This window comes from Callithrix jacchus, chromosome 14 (assembly GCF_049354715.1).
Source record: "Callithrix jacchus isolate 240 chromosome 14, calJac240_pri, whole genome shotgun sequence".
Lineage (NCBI taxonomy): Eukaryota > Metazoa > Chordata > Mammalia > Primates > Cebidae > Callithrix > Callithrix jacchus.
The window spans coordinates 70,504,064-70,525,023 of NC_133515.1; the positions used below are offsets into that span (position 1 = coordinate 70,504,064).

The 20,960-nt window shown below is 43.4% G+C and overlaps 1 protein-coding gene across 1 annotated transcript in view; it reads right to left on the reverse strand.

Annotated features, from left to right (window-relative positions):
- The window catches only part of SLC3A1 (solute carrier family 3 member 1), a 53,875-nt gene that overhangs the window by 16,209 nt on the left and 16,706 nt on the right, over positions 1–20,960 (reverse strand). Inside the window, exons 5-7 of the mRNA XM_002757805.6 lie at positions 7,304–7,423; positions 6,286–6,410; positions 3,405–3,600 (exon numbers count right to left, since the gene is read on the reverse strand). Coding sequence (XP_002757851.1) covers positions 3,405–3,600; positions 6,286–6,410; positions 7,304–7,423 — 441 coding nt within the window. The remainder of the gene's footprint in view (positions 1–3,404; positions 3,601–6,285; positions 6,411–7,303; positions 7,424–20,960) is intronic.

A 20,960-nucleotide genomic window follows, 5' to 3' on the forward strand; every position in this document is an offset into this window, starting at 1 on the left:
ACAGAATGGGAGAAAATGCTTGCAAATCATCCATCCAGAATATATCAGAAATTCTTACAATTAAAAGACAACCAATTTGAATTATAGGCAAATAATTTGAATAGACATTTCTCCAAATAAGACATGCAAATGTCCAATAAACATATGAAAATGCCCTCAACAAAATTAGCCATCAGGGAAATGCAAAAAAATAAAAAAAATACACCCACACACAGACAAAATGAGATAACAATTTGACACTCAGCAGGAAGGCCATAATAAGAAAGGCAGACCATCACAAGGCTTGATGAGATGTGGAAAAACTGGAACTCTCATAACATTGCTGGTGGGAATGTAAAATAGTGTAGCTACTTTGGAAAACAGTTTGGCAGTTCCTCAAATAGTTAAATGTGGACTTACCATATGCCTAGTGGGACAATTCCACTCCTGGATACACACCAGAGAGAACTGAAAATATGTTTTTATAGAAACTTGTACACAAATGTCCATAGCATCACTATTCATAAGTCCAAAAGTGAAAACAACTCAAATGTCTGTCCATTCACAAATGGATAAACAAAATGTGCTTTATGGAAGCATTCAGCCAGAAAGAGGAACGATGTACCGACACATATTACAACATGGATAAACCTTGAAAACACTATGTTAAGTGAAAGAAGCTAGACACAAAAGGCCCATATTTTATAACTCTTTATATGAAATGCCCTGAGTAGGCAAATCCATGGACATAGGAGGTAGGTGAGTGGTTGCCAGAGACTGAGGACAGAGAGGGAGGGGCCGTGCAGTGACTGCTAATGGATTTGTGGTTTCTCTTTGGGGTGATGAAAATGCTCTGGAATGAAACATTGGTGATAGTTGCATAACTGTGAATATACAAAAAAAAAATTACATACTTTAGAAAGGATAAATTTTGGCCAGGCACAGTGGCTCATGTCTGTAATCCCTGCACTTTGGGAGGCCAAAGCAGGTGGATCACCTGAGGTCAGGAGTTCAAGACCAGGCTGGCCAACATGATGAAACCCTGTCATTTTGTGTTTGTTAAAATACAAAAAATCAGCTGTGTGTGGTGGCAGGCACCTGTAATCCCAGCTACTCTGGAGGCTGAGGCAGGAGAATTACTTGAACCCAGGTGGTGGAGGTTGCAGTGAGTCAGGATCGCACCATTGCATTCCAGCCTGCTGGGCAACAAGAGCAAGACTCTGTCTCCAAAAAAAAAAAAAGGTAAATTTTATGGTATGTGAACTATGTCTCAACAAAGCTATTATTTAAAAATTGTAGTATAGTTTTAATAATTACATTTAACAAATTAAAGCTTTTACCATGCCTAAATTTGAGCCTCTTTCCCCTCACTGGACAGAGAAAGGCTCTGGCAATAGAAACATACATTCTTGCCAGTTAAAGCATCAGAAAAGATTGAAATAAGCTTAATCATGATTCACAGATTCAGTGTTTTTCTGCCCAGGCTGCATTTTCTCCTTCCTTATCCTTTCAGTTTTTCATCAGGCTGTGTAAGACACTGGCAGGATCTGTGTGTAAAGTATCAAAATTATACCACGTTTCAAGGCCCAACTCAAAACTACAAGTATTGTGGAGGCACCACAGAAGATATTGACTAGTAGAAGACAACTCTCTATACTATACAAGAGCAACTCTTTATACTATATAAGAGAAGGTACACCTTTGTTAAATTGCTGAACTGCGAAGAATAACAGTGCCAGCAATAAACAAGCCCTGAGCCTGAGCACCTCAGTGTGAGGTGGGCTCTGTGCTAGGATGCCGGGGACCTGCCTCCGCCCTTAATGAGTGAACCGTCTGGCAGGGAAAGCAGATATTGTGGAGGTGTGTGGACTTTAAGGGAATGAAGGGGTGCTATGGTATAAATAGGTAGACCTGACACCTCATTTGGGGGCTCCAGAAGGCTTACTGTGGTGACACATACCCGAGACCTAAATGGTGAGACCAAAGAAACAGCATAAGATGGTAGAGATACAGAGAAATGGTGGATTACAGAGATGAAAGAGGTGTTTGAGAGTTTACATTTTAAATATATATACACTTTAATATATTAAAGAAAGGAGGGTTGTCTTTCGTATGAGAGAAAGAAACCTCCATTTTGTTCAAACCACTGTTACTGTGGGACTTTTGAGCAGCCCCACTTACATCTATAATTCTACAGACATCTTACTAACTCAAACCCAAAGACAGAAAAATCAGATCAGGGAAAGGAATCTTGATGGGTATGGAAGTGAAAATACTAGTTTGTCACCACAGGTATATATCACTGTATCTTTTGTCACTGAAGTAATGTATTGCCAGTCTTCAAAAATGTTAGGGCCAGATGTGGTGGCTCACACCTGTAATCCCAGCACTTTGGAAGACTGAGACAGGCAGATCACTTGAGGTCAGGAGTTCAAGACCAGCCTGGCCAACATGGCAAAACCCTGCCTCTACTAAAAATACAAAAAAATAATAATAATAATTAGCCAGGTGTAGTAGCATATGCCTGTAGTCCCAGCTACTCAAGAGGCTGATATGGGAGGATTGCTTGAGCCTTGGAGGTGGAGGCTGCAGTGAGCCATGATTGCACCACTACACTCCAGCCTGGGGTGCAGAATAAGATCCTGTCTCAAAAAAAAAAATGTCCGGCACCATGGCTCACGCCTGTAATCCCAGCACTTTGGGAGGCTTAGGCGGGTGGATCACAAGGTCAAGAGATTGAGACCATCCTGGCCGACATGGTGAAACCCCGTCTCTACTAAAAATACAAAAATTAGCTGCACGTGGTGGTGTACACCTGTAGTCCCAGCTACTCGGGAGGCTGAGGCAGGAGAATTGCTTGAACCTGGGAGGTGGAGGTTGCAGTGAGCCAAGATCGCACCACTACACTCCAGCCTGGTGCCTGGTGACAGCGAGACACTGTCTCCAAAAAAAAAAAAAAATGTTTTGAAGAGTGCTATGCAGAAGAGGGAAGAATTCTTTCTCCGAGAATCTCTGTAGTTTTTTTGCAGTGCATTCTGCCCCACATATTGGTGTTTTGTCAGTTTTATATCACCCTGGATTGCTATGTACTTCTTCCACACCTGAAATCCTCTTTCTTCCCATTGACATCATAAACTCTGAGATATGTGGGGAGAAATTATGGTTTGATATCCATCCCCAGCAAAGCCTAGTAATGCTCTAAGCATAAAGAAGCACTCATTCAATATTCTTTCCATCCAGCAGGCATGTCTCCTCCTTAATGAAAAGAACTTGGCAGAAGCTGGGACAGGCCTGACTACTGAACAATCATCAAATAAGGCAGAGGTAATGGTCACTTAAAGACAAAGGTCCATTGTATTTTAGAGGTAACTGGACAGTGAGGGCAACAGTAGTACATTATGTGCTATGCTGGCATGAGGACTTACCATCCAATTAGGCCATTTTCCTTCTGGCATGTTTTCCATCCAGGATGTGATAACCTCATACACGCTGTTCCCAGAAAGAGTATCTAGCATGGTGAGGTAATTGTTGAAGGGAAAGTCAGCTTCTTGGATAAATGACATTCCATAGAACATCATGGTCCTGTCAATGCTCTCTGCATAAGCTTCAGTCCCCATGAACCTGTAAGAGTTGACAAGGTCCAGTGTCATCAGGACCTGTCAGAAGCCTGGGAAGGTGCTCCGCAGCTGCTTATCTTGCATGTACAAGATGTAGGGGCTGAATGCACACTATTAACCATATAGGTCTAGCACCTTCTGGAAAGCATAGTCAAGCCAGATGGCCAAAAACTGTCACGGTGGGTCACATGAACACTTTCTCACTGTAATAAACCCAAAGGCTAGCCTAATATTAGGTCACGCCTCAAAGTTAAGAAACACATTTGGGGGCCAGGTGCGGTGGCTCACGCCTGTAATCTCAGCCCACTTTGGGAGGCCAAGGCAGGCGGATCACTTGAGGTCAGGAGTGGGAGACCAGCCTGGCCAACATGAAAAAACCCCATCTCTACCAAAAATACAAAAATTAGGTGAAGTGGTGCATGCCTGTAATCCTAGCTACTTAAGAGGCTGAGGTAGGAGAATCACTTGAACTTAGGAGGTGGAGGTTGCAGTGAGCTGAGATTGTGTCACTGCACTCCAGCCTGAACAACAGGGTAAGACTATCTTAAAAAAAAAGAAAAGAAAGAAAAAAGAAATACATTTGGATCTCAGTCAATACTGAGTTTTGTTTTGTTTTTGTTTTTTTGAGATGGAGTTTCGCTCTTATTGCCCAAGCTGGAGTACAGTGGTACAATCTCGGCTCACTGTAACCTCCACCTCCTGGGTTCAAGCAATTCCCCCGCCTCAGCCTCCCGAGTAGCTGGGATTTCAGGCACCCACCACCACACCCGGCTAATTTTTTGTATTTTTAGTAGAGACAGGGTTTCACCATGTTGGCCAGGCTGATCTCAAACTCCTGACCTCAGATGATCCGCCCACCTTGGCTTCCCCAAGTACTGGAATTACAGGTGTGAGCCACCATGTCTGGCCTGTTCTTTTCTTTCTAAACCTAGAATCCTAGGAGAAATAATCTCCTAGAATCAAAATTCGTTAACATCCTGAGACTAAAACTCATTGACATCCATGAAGACTTTCTTTAGCAATTCTCATCATTCCATGTAGAATCTAAGTGGATGTCTGCAAATAAGAGGAGGTGTTTTCCCCAAAAGAACTTCCCTTTGTATTTGAGTCTCTGTAAAATCTTGCCTTATTATTGGTGTGCACTCTCAACTGCTGAAAGCAAAACACTGTTTGGGGAAGACATATTCACCTGAAATGACTCCAATCAATGCTGGCTTTAGCTATTTGAGGAAGCATAATTACAGATAAGTGCATGGTCTCTGGAGTCCAACTGTTTCAGTTCGAATGCCATGTCTGCCACTCCTTCCTGTGGACATTCCCTGCACGCTCAGAGCCTCAGTTTCCCTGTCTGAGACAGAGTAATCAGTACCTACTTTAAGGAGGGGAAAATGTTTAATTCCTTTTTATTGATTCTGTTGGGTAATCTACATAAACTTAACGATAGTTAATTTTGTTGAGTATTATGATCCAAGTACTACTTTAAGTGCTTTATGTATATTATCTAATTTAGCCTCACAACAGCCCTATAAAGGTTATTGCTATCACTTTTTCATTGATAAGAAAACAGACTTATGTTAACTAACCGGCCCTAGGTCACACAGCTACAGAGCAGGACGCCCCCTCAGGCCTACCTGATTCCAAAGCTATGTTCCTGACCATTGAGATCTACTGACACTTTAGCTGAGACATATGGATTCATACTGTACAAGGAAACCACAGATCCAATAATAATGATAATAATACTGCAGAGAAGGAGCTGGTATTTTTATTGTGTTTTCTTGACATGGAGTCTTGCTCTGTTGCCCAGGCTGGCTTGCAATGGCATAATCTCAGCTCACTGCAACCTCCGCCTACTGGATTCAAGCAATTCTCCTGCCTCAGCCTCCTGAGTAGCTGGGATTACAGGCATGCACCATCATGCCCCACTAATTTTTGTATTTTTAGTAGAGGAGGGGTTTCACCATGTTGCCCAGGCTGGTCTCAAACACCTGACCTCAGGTGATCTGCCAGCCTTGGCCTCCCACAGTGCTGGGATCACAGGCATGGGCCACTATACCCAGCTGGAGCTGGTCTTTAAAAAAGAAAAAAATAATAGTTCATGGCTAACATTTAGCTTATTATCTTTTTAATTAACCTAACTTTCACAAAACTCCTGTGAAGTAAGTACTGTGATCTGCATCATTTTACAAAAGAGGAAACTGAAAGTCAGCAAAGTAAGCAAACAGAAAGGAATACAGCAGGCCCTGGTATAACCAAACTGTAATCAATTATAATTATGCAGGCTTAGGGTCTGGGCACGGCGGCTCCCAAAATATTGGGAGGCTGAGGCAGGCGGATCATGAGATCAAGAGATAGAGACCATCCTGGCTAGCATGGTGAGACTCCATTTCTACTAAAAAAAAAAAAAAAATTAATTGGGCATGATGGTGTGTGCCTGTAATCCCAGCTACTCGGGAGGCTGAGGCAGGAGAATCGATTGAACCCAGGAGGCAGAGGTTGCAGTGAGCCGAGATTGTGCCACTGCACTCCAGCCTGGTGAGAGTAAGACTCCATCACAAAAAAAAAAAAAAAAAAAAAGATGCAGTCTTGTTACATTATTACTTGAACCTCCAAATATACCTGGTTGTGAGGGATATACTGCATATCACACACTAAGCCTGGGAAGAATGAGAGGGTGTGCCGTGGTTACCTGTATCTGCCAGGCTCGCTGCTGAACTGGTCCATGGTCTGCCGGAAGCTGCGGACAATGTCATGCATTCCCACCTGCATGGTGGTGAAGTCATGGTACAGCTCCGAGTAGTGTGTGACCGTGTCCTTTGAAAACCAGAACGACATGGTTATCATCATTTCATGTGTCGCATGCCCGCAGCTGGCTCCACCTGAATGCAGACAACCTCTTCGAAGGACTCGAGCTGAGCGAGACACACACTCAAACGTGGTTTTGCAGATGGAGAATACTTCATTTAATGCTCAAGTTAACTTTATAAATCTACTAAACAATATTTCTCTAATAAACTGTCACCCATTTTAGCAAACTAAATTTTACCAAACATTAAAACATTGATTACAAAGTCCTCCTCAATATGTAATTGTCAAAATGTTCCACACTTTTAAAGACAAAGCAAATGATAGTGGTTACAGAGCTCATTATTACATTTTATCTGCTCACAAAAATATTAACATTACTCACTTAAATTTGTTTCTTTACCACCACTATCCTTTATCCTTACGGTTATACTTTCTCAGAGTTTCAGTAAAATTTTCCTGATTTCTATGTCCTTCTATGATTTCTAAATCAGTGTCTCATTTCTATGTCTAAGATGACAATAATCTCCTGGAATCAAAAGATGACATCTCATACACGCCGAGGCCTCGTCCCTGGAGCTTATGTGAGTTGACAGAATTGCAGGAGTCAATGTCCTCTGTTGTGTGGCCCTTGGTAGAGCCTGCAATGTCCATGTCTTCAGAACCCTTGTCACTGACGAACTCCTCAAGGGACCCCTCACTCTGGAGGGAACCAGTGGAAGAAAACATCTCGTGCATATGCATGTGAAACTCTGGTGCATTTCCTAAGGAAATGAATCAAGGTACTTCCTAGACACAGGACAAAACTCATCTTTGTAATTTGTATCTCAGGCTGAGAAAGAAAACACTCTGATGGCATTTTCAGAAAAGGCAAAAGAAAAATGTTTAAAATAAAACTTTACCGGGATTTGGGTCTTATTGACTTGGATCTCATCTCTCAGATGCTTTGCTTCCAGGAGAAATTTAACAGCATCAAAACTAAAGCCGTCGACACCCTTTGTGAGCCAGAACCGTATAATTTCCTGAAGATGAAGAGCGAAATGCTTAGTTACATTAACTACACATTATTATTACAGCGTTTAAAAAGGTTTGACTGTTAACGACTTGGCATCATAAAACAGTTATCTACATACAAAACAAGCGCAGGATCCACATGGTCTATTTTTATCTATTTAGCATAACTGTCTTACTACAATGCACTCTCAAGTAACTCTGCTTAGGGACTCCCACACCTTCTTCAAATTTGAATCCAGAATTACAATTACAATTAGTTACATTTGTAATGGATGTTATGAAGATGTTTCCAAAGTTTAGAGAATCCATTAAAAATGAAAGAATGAGACCATAGTAAAAGACAGGCTTCGGATAAACTGGGAAAGTTTCTTATTTCCCTCATGCCCACCCCTTAACTGTCACTTTGAACTGAAAGAAAATAACACATTGGTCAACAGTTAAATATTTCACTCCTTACTAGGCAGGCAAAAGAGAAGGGAAGTGCTTAGGTATTAAAGGATCTCCTGTTAGAATATGGAAGGAACAGGGCTGGGCGCAGTGGCTCAAGCCTGTAATCCCAGCACTTTGGGAGGCCGAGGCAGGTGGATCACGAGATCAAGAGATCGAGACCATCCTAGTCAACATGGTGAAACCCCATCTCTACTAAAAATACAAAAAATTAGCTGGGCATGGTGGCACGTGCCTGTAATCCCAGCTACTCGGGAGGCTGAGGCAGGAGAATTGCCTGAACCCAGGAGGCGGAGGTTGTGGTGAGCCGACATCACGCCATTGCACTCCAGCCTGGGTAACAAGAGCGAAACTTTGTCTCAAAAAAAAAAAAGAATATGGAAGGAACACAAAATAGAATCAACCATTAACCAAGTAAATAAGAATAGTGGCGATCCTGTGGCAAAACTCAGATACAAGTGTTGTCTTGAATACAGTCAGAAAATAAAAGATTAACTATACATATTCAAAGAAGCCATTATTCCACTGGCTTTCATTTCACAGATAAAATTGATCCCAAGCAAAAATAGTTAAGCCTGAAAATCCAGGTTCTCATACATTTCAATTGATTCTTTGGTGACAGACTTCCTTTCAAAGGTGTGTGCTGGAAATTCAAATTATTGTATGAACGTTCCTGGCTTTCTCTCCTTTCCTGCCCTACTCTCCAACATGCCTTGCCAGAGAGAAGGTAGTCACTGCCAGCTCAGCCTCTCCTCTACCACACCTGCTACTGAGAGCATCATCATGGCCTACAGGGTTCTCAGGCATTTGTAATGCGGAAGCCAAAGATTAGAGACATGAATCCTGTGCAAATAAGTGGTTAGGCCAGGTGCAGGGACTCACACCTGTAATCCCAGCACTTTGGGAGGCCGAGGTGGGTGGATCACCTGAGGTCAGGAGTTCAAGACCAGCCTGGCCAACATGGTGAAACGCTGTCTCTACTAAAAATAAAAAATTAGCCCGGCGTGGTGGCAGGCTCCTGTAATCCCAGCCACTCAGGAGGCTGAGCATGAGAATTGCTTGAACCTGTAAGTTGGAGGTTGCAGTGAGCCAAGATCATGCCACTAAACTCAAGCCTTGGTAGCAGAAAGAGATCCTGTCTCAAAAAAAAAAAAGGGCTGTGGCGGGGGTAGGGGAGTGGACAGTGTGGCCAGAGGAGCGTAAGAGTAGAAGGGGGTAAAGGGAACTCATCATGCCCAGCTTTGTAATTAGCAGGAAAGATCTGGGATATGTGTGAGGTTGTTGGGAAACCCCTGGAGGAATTTTTAAGCAGAAAAGGCTGTGGGCTGACTTACATTTTTAAAAGATCCGATGTGTAAAGAATCAACTGCATAGTCTGGCATTTCCTCAAAGTTAAACATCAAGTTACCATAAGACCCAGCAATTTCACACATAGGTATATACCCAAGAGAAATGAAAACCTATGTCCAAGCAAAAACTTGTTCACAAATATTCATAGCAGCATTATTCATAATAGCCAGAAAGTGGGAACAATCCCAATGGTCTATCCTACACTGAATATTTGGCCATGGAGAGGAGGGATGTACTGACACATGCTCCAACATGGATGAACCTTGAAAAGATTTTTCTAGCCAGGTGTGATGGCTCACACCTGTAATCCCAGCAATTTAGGAGGCTGAGGTGGAAGGATGGCTTTAGCCCAGGAGTTCTAGACCAGCCTGGCAACATGTCAAAGCCCCGTCTCTACCAAAAATAATTAGCTGGGTGTGGCGGTACACATCTTGGAGGTTGAGGTGGAAGGATTATTTAAGCCCAGGTGGTCAAGGCTGCAGTGAGCTGAGACTGCACTACTGCACTCCAGCCTGCGCAACAGGGGGAGACCCTGCCTCCAAAATACAAACAAAAAAAGGTTTTCTAAATGAAAGAATACAGACACAAATGGATAAATATTGTATGATTTCATTTATATGAAATGTACAGACTAGGCAAATCTATAGAGACAGAAATTTTTTTTTTTTTTGAGACAGAGTTTCGCTCTTGTTACCCATGCTGGAGTGCAATGGCGCGATCTCGGCTCACCACAACCTCCACCTCCTGGGTTCAAGCAATTCTCCTGCCTCAGTCTCCCAAGTAGCTGGGGCTACAGGCATGCGCCACCATGCCCAGCAAATTTTTGTATTTTTAGTAGAGACGGGGTTTCACCATGTTGACCAGGATGGTCTCGATCTCTTGACCTTGTGATCCACCTGCCTCGGCCTCCCAAAGTGCTGGGATTATAGGCGTGAGCCACCGCGCCCAGCCGAGAGACAGCAATTATATTAGCGGTTGCCAGGGGCTGGTGCAGGGTGGGTAAGGTGGAGACAATGAGCTGGGGTGGGCGATGATGGCTAGAGCATATGGGGTTTCTTTTGGAAGTAATGTGAATGTTTTAAAATTAGGTTGTTCGGTACCATAATTGTGTGTTTTAAATATATAAAAGAAAAATAAAATTAGGTTATGATACCCTAATTTTAAGTTTGTATAACTCTATAAACTTACTAAAAACATTGAAATTGGTCAGCTTCAGCGGTTCACATCTGAATCCCAGCACTTCAGGAGGCCGAGGCGGGCGCATCACCTGAGGTCAGGAGTTTAAGACCAGCCTGACCTGGTAAAACCCCATCTCTACTAAAAATACAAAAAAAATTAGCCAAGCATGGTGGTGCATGCCTGTAACCCCAGCTACTCAGGAGGTGTTGACAGGAGAATGACTTGAACCCTGGAGGTGGAGGCTGCAGTGAGCCAAGACTGAGCCACTTCAGTCTAGCCTGGGCAACAAGAGCAAACCTCTGTCTTTAAAAAAAAAAAAAAAATTGAAATCATACACTCTGGGTAAATTTTATGGTATCCAAATTTTACCTCAAAAAAAAAAAAACAACACCTTTTTTTTTAAAAAATAAATAAAGGCTGAAGAGTATAATCAAGGCTTCCATTTTAGAGTCCATGAGGTGGCTTGGGCTGGGGAGGCCCTGGTGGAGGTAGGGAGAAGAGATCAGATGTTAAGTCTGCTCTATGGGTAAAGAGCTCAGGGCTGTGAAAGAGAGGAATGGAGGCTACCCCTAGGTCTCAGTCCAAGTGTGTGCTGAGCTGAGACAGCAGGTAGAAGGGGAAGATGGACTGTTCTGTCTCAGGCACAAGAAGCTAGAGGCATCTACTGCACTTGTAGGTGGAAATGCTGAGTAGGCTGCTGGCTTGTTAAATCTGGACCTTAGGGCAGAATCTATGGCTAGAGATGTAAAGTTGGGAGTCATCAGCCTAAAGACAGTCTTTTCTAAGTAGCTTTCCCCTTTTTCCAGCAATGTAGGTGGTTGCAGTGTGAACAGAGCCCATCCACCCTTGGTTTAAGTCAAACCAGTTAGCTCTCAGTCATCAAGGCCTCTGACACAGCACCTGGTACTTAGTGAACCACTTCTTGCATGAAAGAATGAAGTATTGAGCCTGAATGACCAAACATTACAGAAGCACAGCGTGTTCCCTGGCTTCAGGTCTACAGAATAGTTGGGGACATGTGAGACAAAGGAGGGTCACCTAATAATGCAGGTCAGGATGCAATACAACACCATGAGAGGAGACGCCTCTGCCTACAGGGCTGCAAGAGCTCCAAGACATTCAAAATAACGTGGGTGGGCATAGCAGGAGAAGGAAGAGCTAGAGCTTGAGCTTGACCCAGATGACCTGGTAGATTTCAATGGAGGATGGGAATGGGACAACATGAGCCAAGCATGGAGGCAGAGACTGGCCTGGCCTGTACTGGGACAGGTGGGAGGACCAGGTGACTTTGAAAAGCAGAGGGCCTGAGCCTCACCTCCCTACCTCAACACCCCAGCCAGCCCCTCCCAGCAAGGCCTGCTCCTGCACCGGCTCACAAGCTCTGCAAAGGAACAGTGGCTCTCCCTACTTTTCTCTTGGCTTATCCCTTGCTGAAGGGAAGGTTTCACAGGAATGTATCATTTTAGAGCAGAACCATCTGTAAAGTACTAAACAGCCAGCTTTTACCTATGGAGGGAAACAAAGCCACAGATCCCAAATGACAACTATCCCACAGTTCACTTGTGTATTAGTCTGTTCTCATGCTGCTAATAAAGACATACCTGAGACTGGGTAATTTGTAAAGTAAAGCTGTTTAATTGACTCACAGTTCAGCAGGGCTGAGGAGGCTTCACAATCAGAGCGGAAGGCAAATGAAGAGCAAAATCACGTCTTACATGGCAGCAGGCAAGAGAGATTGTGCAGGAGAACGCCCATTTATAAAACCATCAGAACTCACTATGATGAGAACAAGATGGCGGGAACCATACCCATGATTCAATTATCTTCACCTGGTCCCTCCCACGAGCTATGGGGATTATGGGAATTTCAATTCAAGATGAGATTTGGGTGAGGACACAGCCAAACCTTATCAATTTGTTTGACTTGAAGTGTGTTTCTTCTACCTGTATGTAAATATAGAGGTTTCGAGTCAAGTCAGGGTCTCAACAGCTAAATGCAAGGGTTAATACTGCTCATGTCAATTCCCTCTAAGCTGAGATTTTGAATGGTGAAGGCTGAATCAATTTTTTATACCTAAGAACAGGCTCTGGGCTGAATAACTCTTATGGACACAGGTGACCCAAGTGACCTCCAGTAATCTCTACCCAGTGGAAGTTTTCTCTGGGGCATAAAAAAGACATTTGTTCTTACTAGTGTCTTTATCTTTTACCAAATTCATTTATTCATTAAGTACTTGAGCTCCTACTATATACTAGGCCCTTAGGCAGGCCCTGGAACTACAACCACGAGCAAAACACAACACAGTCTAGGTCTCCCGGATTATGTTAGAATCTCCAGCTAGGCAGTCAAATAGCAACACAAAAATATTTAAATCATAGCTGAAATAAAGGAGAGAAACATGGTAATACAAGAGTAAAATAGCAATTCATCCTGGGAAAGATTTGCAGCCGGTGAGCAGGAAGTGACAGCCACTCATCAGAAAATGAGCTAGAGAAATCTGATGGGGCAAAGAAAGGCACCTCATTTCCACAACAGGTTTTCAGTGACTTCGGGAGTGACCTTACTATGAAACTAACCAAACTTAAGCTTCAAGACCTCTCACTTGCACCCATCTAACTCCCCTTCTGTTCTCATTCTAAATAAATGCCAACTTTTCTGTACCTAATTTTGTGCTCTTATTTTAAGAAGGCCCTAAATTATTATGAGCTTCAGACCCAGAGCAACCTGGGTCCACCCCCAGGGGGTGCTGTTCATTAAAAGTGCAAACTGGTTGGGGCAGAGCACAAATAACTGAAGGCATCCAAGCAGCCTCTGACAAAACTGTGGGAAAACATTCAGCACCATTCTTTGTAAACATCAAGCTGTTGGGCACCAATTCCCTAAAATAAATCCAGTCATTTCCTTTACAGAGCGCTTATTCAATACCGAATCTCAGCATTGTGAAATATTGACCTGATATTACAAATGAGAAACTTGTACCCCATGGAAGGTTTATGGCCCTGGCATAATCGGAAATATTATCATTGGTTAATGAGACAAAACAGCAAGAGATGGATATTTTTCGAAAGTCATTTTAAAGGCTGATAATTCAGATTATCACCAAGATAATCCAAGGTTTGCTCTTGAAAAATATTTGCTTCATGCTATTTATTCTCTCAACCAGGGGACAAAAGAGAGCTTCAGATTTTAATTGTTAATCACTTTTTACTCCAGTAAAGGTCTCCCAGGGTGCCAGATGCAAAAACGGGCACAGAGCCTGGATCGGCTGGGTCTAGTGACCCACGTAGGTGCCATGGACTCTGAGAACTGGACTGTACATTACGTCCTTGACTCCTGTCTGATTCCCATGACATCACACACTCCTGGTTTTTCCACCAGGCACCTTTTAACTCTTTTCTCTTTAAAAAACTCGCTGCTCTGTGTAAAAAAGAAGGCAAGTCAACATTAAGCAGCAAGTTAACATATCCAAATGCACGGAAGCTCCGGCCAAGACTTTCCTTCTGAGATGGCTGATATTCGGCGGCCCATTTACCCAAAAAGCATGTTTGGGAAAAGCTGTCTACTCTTATATGTGATGATAGAGAAGACATCCTCTTCAGCCAGGTGTGGTGGGTCGTGCCTGTAATGCTAGCACTTTCAGAGACTGAGGTGGGAGGATCACTTGAACTCAGGAGTTCAAAACCAGTCTGTGCAACAAAGTGAGACCCTGTCTCTATTAAGAAAAACAAAAGTCAAAAAAACAAATGGAAGACAATCCTCTTGAAAGTGACGTCAACCCCAGGTTATCCATCTCCAGAAGGATTAAGAAAGGATAAGTTATTTCAGAGTACAGAGAAAACTATTCCTCTACTTACAGGCAAGAGAAAAAAACTGTCCCTACTACTGTTTAGAAATCTTGGAAAAATTCTCTGCTAACTCCTCCAGAAGCAGGAAGTGCAGGAAAGATCAAGGACCTCAGAATCTGACCCTCTGGGTACCATCCCAGCTCTCTCGCTGTCCAGCTGCATGAGATGGGGGCATCTGCAAGACCTGGCTAAGCCTCAGTGTCTCCATCAATAACACAGAACCTGCCTTGAAGGGTTTCTGTACAGAGTAAATAAAATATTGCTGAGTCAATTGGGTTTTTCAGTCTTTTTTTTTTTTGAGATGGGGTCTTGCTCTGTCACCAAGGCTAGAGTGCAATGGTGCGATCTCAGCTTTGCAACCATTGCCTCCTGGGTTCAAGCAATTCTCCCACCTCAGCCTCCTGAGTAGATTGGATTACAGGCACCTGCCACCATGCTTAGCTAATTTTTGTCTTTTTAGTAGAGATAGTTTCACCATGTTGGCCAGGCTGGTCTTGAACTCCTGACCTTAAGAGATCCACCCTCCGCAGCTTCCCAAAGTGCTGGGATTACAGGCATGAGCCACTGCGCCCAGATCCCTTTCAGTCTTTTTATTACCCAATCTTGCTGCATCATTTGACACTGTTGAACAATCTCATCTTGTAGAAACACTCAGATACCTTAGCTCCATTATACCCTCCCCCTGGGTTTGCCTCCCCTGTCTCCTCCACAGTTCTTTGATGTCAGTGCTCCTTGGGGCTCCATGTTACACCCTCTGGACAGTTCACTTCACAATAGTATTCATTTACTTACACATTTACTGATTATTTAACAAGTACTGTATTCAGTAAAAACAAAACAAAACAAACAAACAAAAAAACCAGCGTCCTAAGAAGTGCTTTACAAAGGTTAAACCATTTAATCTTCAAGTATCCCTATTAGGTACTTACCATTATTATTCCCACTTTACCAACGAGGAAACTCTGGCTCAGGAAGATGATGTGGCTTTCACAAGGTCACAGTTGGTAAGTGGTGGCAGCAGAATTGCCACTGTAGGGCGCCCTGGGTTATTTGCTAGGCTGGCTCCCTCAGTTTTTTTCTTTTCATTGGAAGTGCTACCAACACCTGGCCCTCATTCCAATGAGCAATTCACATGAGCTAAGTTGCAGGTGGCCCCCTTGCTTGCCTTAGCTGGCCTGCTTCTCTCACCAAACACCTGCCTGAGCTCTGTGGACATCAGCTATATGTCAACAAATCCCAAAGTTTGATCTCTATACCAGACTTTCCCCTGAGCTCCATGTCCTTATATCTTACTTTGTTGCCCTGGCTGGAGTGCCAGTCGCGTAATCTAGGCTCACTGCAACATCTGCCTCCCGGGTTCAAGCAATTCTCTGCCTCAGCCTCCTGAGTAGCTGGGATTATAGGCACCTGCCACCATGCCTGGCTAATTTTTGTATTTTTAGTAGAGATGGGGTTTCACCACATTGGCCAGGCTGGTCTTGAACTCCTGACCTCATGATCCCCCCATCTTGGCCTCCCAAAGTGCTGAGATTACAGGCGTGAGCCACTGCACCCAGCCAGTATCCTTGTATCCAACTGTCCACTGAACACTTACATGTCTCACAGGCAGCTCAAACTCGACATACCTAAGACATTTCCCCCACTTCCTGTGTCTCCCATCTCAGACAATGGTTCCGCCACCCACTCCATACTCAAATCTGAAACCTGGGAATCACAGGGCACTTCTCTCAGAGCCCTGATGATTTCTCTGCACCTCCATGCCTCCATCACTGGCCTGGCCACCAGAATTTCTTTTCTGATTACTGCACCATCCTCCTCCCTGGCCCCACAGTCTGCAAACCTGTCCTACTCAAACCCCTTCTCTAAAATCAGACTGAGTTCTCAAAATGAAAAAAAAAAAATCATGCCCCTACCTATTGATCTTTTAACCCCAAATTTTTACCAGAGCCTTCAGTGCTGCTCCTGACCTGGCCCTGGTGACCTCTCTAGTCTCATCAGGTCACTCCCTGCTCTATAGATCACATCCCAGTGATATGGGACAACTCCCAGCACTTCTAATGTGTCAAGATCCGGGTTTTCCTCTGCTTGAAACACTCCCACCCATGCCTATTCACTTGGCTCATGCCTGTTCCTCAGGTATCTCACTTTCTCTGCAAATGAGTCCAGGTTAGGCGTTGTCCTGTGTATTCCTACCTCCTACTGTCATGACTGCTTGGCACATTTTATTGTAATTGCCTGTTTAATTGTCCACCTCCCACTCCAGAATATAAGCCCTAGGACGGCCACAAGAGGTGTCTATCTTACCAGCCCCTACACCCTTAGCACGTGGTCAACACACAATACATATTGTTAAATGAGTGAATGATTATAATAAAGTGCCTGGCATAGAGGAGGTGCAATAAATGGCACAATTATCATTATTAAGCATAGAGATGGCTAATCAAGCAGGCAGTGAGTGAATTGTGTTTTGAATTGAGCTGTTGCCTCCAGCAGTATCATGCTTAGTAGGGATAGAATGGAGCCTACACCTATGCTCTGGGTTCCCTCTTCAGCTATGTCTCCCCAGCGGTCCCTACTCTGGGGCTCAGCATTCCCATAAGGCAGGTCCAGGATCACTCCAAATCCCAGACATGAGCCCACACTATCTGGAGTCTCTTCCTTGCCATACTGCTAACCCGCTGGATTACTTCAGCTCTCCGTGCCTGTTTCCTCATTTTTCAAATAAGAAATTTGGAGGACCAGTTAAAACCAAAGTGACTGGAAAAGTATAAAATACTATACAAATATACACCCCTGATACCTCAGAGAAGGCTTTCTGACTTCTCCAGCTGAAAGCTCTCAACCCTGAGAGGTTCAGAGCAGAGCCAAGACCCCGATGGCCAGTGCAAAGGGGAGGAGAAAGAGGACAGCAGAGGGTGCTCTGCATTGGATTTCCTCTGCATGCCAGCCTCCCCCGTGCAGATAAAGCAAAATCTGTTAGGAGCAGGGAGGAAGTAGGCTCAGGCTCCAGGAATACAAGTTGGTATGCAAGCAAGAGTCATTCCAAATGTCCCCTCCCCACAAACCCTCTGAACTGCCAATTATTAACCTGCTTAACCACTACAGAAATAAGCGCTGCTGGGGGTAAGGTGGGGAGGAGGGTGTCAGAAGTCTCCTCCATGCCAAATATCCCTTTCTAGGAGCAAAGAGGCTTTCCTCTCAGCTTCTCAGCGTTTCTTATTTACTTCTAATAATAAATCTTCTAAGCCAGTCTTGCAAATAAAGTCTAATATCTCAACCAGAGGCAGTGATGTTTCATCACATGAGGGATTTTAGCCTGAGGGACCACTAAATAAGGATCCTAGCCACACACTCCACTGCTTGGGGTATCTGGAAGAGCACAGCTGGGTTAGTCAAAAACGTAATTAATGTATCGGCTGGCACATTTTGGCAAAATTTATCACATTTGTCTAAACATCCCAGACGATTCATCACTCTTGCCACAAGGAGCCTGGAAAAATCCACTGCCTGATAAACCGCCTGTAAACCAACTGGCTTACACTCACGTTGATCAATTTGTAACTGAAAACCTCCTTGAAAAAAACTGTGCAGAGAAAGTGAAGCATGGAGAGGGAAATACACACATTGCCTCAAAACAGGTGTAGGATTGTGGTTAAGAGCATGAACTCGAGTCCCAGTGTCGAGATTTCAATCCTGCTCCATGCCTCCCAAGGCTGGTGACTTTACCTATCTAAGCCTCAATTTCCCTGTCTGTAAAATGATCACAAAACCTCATAAATTAGGCTGATTCTGAGCATTAAATTATCCAGGTACAGCACTTGGCACATAGTGTGTGTGGTGAGAGCATGAGGTGTGGGCGTGCGAAGGAACTTTGGTGATGAAGAAGAGGAGAGTCCACAGGCTACCACAGAAGTTTGAAGCTAATTGCTAGCTAGTCTGCTGACCATGTCTACAACTACCCACCCCACAACCCCACAACCCCATGGAGGCAAGGTGCCCTCACTCTTGGTGCTTACTTCTGGAACAGACTCCAAAGCAGTTCATACAAATCTGGAAACACCAAACATATGTAGTCAACCAAAAAAAGTCTTAAAACTAAGTGCTCTATGGGAATACATTTAATAAAAGAAGTATAAGATTACTCTGAGAACTGTAAAACATTGTTGAAAGAAACCAAAGAACCCATAAATAAATGGAAAGAAATTTCATGTTCATGGATTGGAAGACTTAATATAAGATGGCTATATTCCCCAAAGTGAAACACAGATTCAATGCAATCCCTATCAAAACCCCAGAAGGCTTCTTAGCAAAAATTGACAAGCTGACTCAAAAATTCATATGGAAATCCAAAGGACTTGGAATAGTCAAACACTATTAAAAAAGAACGAAGTTGTAGGACTCATACTTCCTGATTTCAAAACTTACTGTAAAGCGCTAGTAATTCAGTGTGTGGCACTGACATAAGGACAGACATAGAGATGAATGGAAAGGAACTGGGAGCCCAGGAATAAACCTATGCATTTATGGTCAATTGATTTTCAACGAGAGATGTAAGACATAGGGAAAGAATCGTATTTTTAAACATATATTGCTGGGATAACTGAATAGCCACATGCCAAAAAAGAAGTGGGACTCCTTACCTTCACACCCTGCATAAAAATTAACAAAAAATGGATCCCAAACAACCTAAAATATAAGAACTAAAACTGTGAAACTGAGAAGAAAACAGGAGTAAATCTTCATGACCTTGGATTAAGCAACGGTTCTTAGATATGACACTAAAGGCACAAGCAACAAAAGAACAAAATCAACTGGATGTCATCAAAATGAAAAACTCTTGTGCTTCAAAAAGCAACATCAAGAAAGTAAAAGACAACCAACAAAATGGGAAAAATTATTTGTGAATCATGTATCAAGAATATGTAAAGAGGCCAAGATGGTGGCTCACGCATGTAATCCCAGCACTTTGGGAGGCCAAGCCGGGCAGATCACTTGAGGTGAAGAAGTTCAAGCCACGCTGGCTAATATGGTAAAACCCCATCTCTGTTAAAAATACAAAAATTAGCTAGGCATGGTGATGCGTGCCTGTAATCTTAGCTTCTTGTGTGGCTGAGGCAGGAGAGTCACTTGAACCCGGGAGGCGGGGAAGTGGAGGTTGCAGTGAGCCGAGATCATGCCACTGCACTCCAGCCTGGGTAACAGAGCAAGACCCTGTCTCAAAAAAAAAAAAAAAAAAAAAAAAAGGAAAGAACTCTTACAACCCAATAATAAAAAGACAAACCTATTTGAAAATGGGCAAAGGGCCAGGTACGATGGCTCATGACTGTAATCCCAACACTCTGGGAGGCTGAGGCAGAAGGATTGCTTGAGATCAGGAGTTCGAGACCAGCCTGGCTAACATGGAGAAACCCAGTCACTACAAAATATATAAAAATTAGCTGGGTGTGGTGGTGTGGACCTGTAGTCCCAGCTACTCAGGAAGCTGAGATGCACAAATCACTTGAGCCTGGGAGGCAGGGGTTGTGGTGAGCTAAGATTACACCATTGCACTCCACCCTGGGAGACAGAGCCAGACTCTGTCTCTACATAAATAAAATAAAATAGGCAAAGGATTTGAATAGACATTTCTACAATGCAGACATATGAATGAACTATAAGCACAAGAAAAGATGTTCAACGTCTTTAGCCATTTGGCAAATACAACCAGTAAGATGCCACTTCATACCCACTAAGATGACTATAATAAAAAATACAAGCAATAACAAGTGTTGGTGAGAATGTGGAAAAATAAGAACCCTTACATATTGTTACTGAGAATGTGAGATGGTGCAGCTGCTTTGAAAAATAACTTGGCAGTTTTTCAAATAAACATAGATATAGATACCTACCATGGATATATAGATACAACATGATTCCATTACATAAAGTGTCCAGAATAGGCAGAACTTATCTAACTGAGGCTTTGGTGGGTAGAGAGATAGAAAGTAGATTTGTGGTTTACAGGGGCTGGGGGAAGAAAGGAAGGGGAACGTAAGGAGTGACTGCTGATGGATATGGGGCTCCTTTTTTGGAAAATAAAAGTATTCTGAAATCAGGCTGGGTGCAGTGGCTTATACCTGTAATCCCAGCGCTTTGGGAGGCTGCGATGGGTGGATCATTTGAGGCCAGGAGTTTGAGACCAGCCTGGCCAACATGGCAAAACCCTATCTCTACAAAAATAAAAAAATTAGCCAAGCATGGTGGTACACGCCTGTAATCCCAGCTGAGGCAGAAGAATCACTTCAACCTGGGAGGTGCAAGTTGCAGTGAGCCGAGATCACACCACTGTATTCCAGCCTGGGTGACAGAGCGAGACTGTCTCAAAAAAAAAAAAAAAAAAAGTTGTTAAATTCCTGCCCACTGTAGCCATAGGAGCAGCAAGAATAAGAACATGGCTGATACATTTTGTGAATTGTATTGTGAGAACTGATCAGCCTCCACCTCTTACTTCAGCGCCCTCACCCATTTCACTCCAGCATACTGGTAGAATTGACAGTTAAAATATAAGACACTTAATTACATTTCAATTTCAGGTCATCAACAAACAATTTTTGGTAGCAGTATGTCCCAGGTGCTGCATTATTCATTTAAAGTTTAACTGGGTATTCTGTATTTCTATTTGCTAAATTTGGCACCGCTACACTCTGGCCTCCATACCATCCCTGAAACACACAAACCACACTCT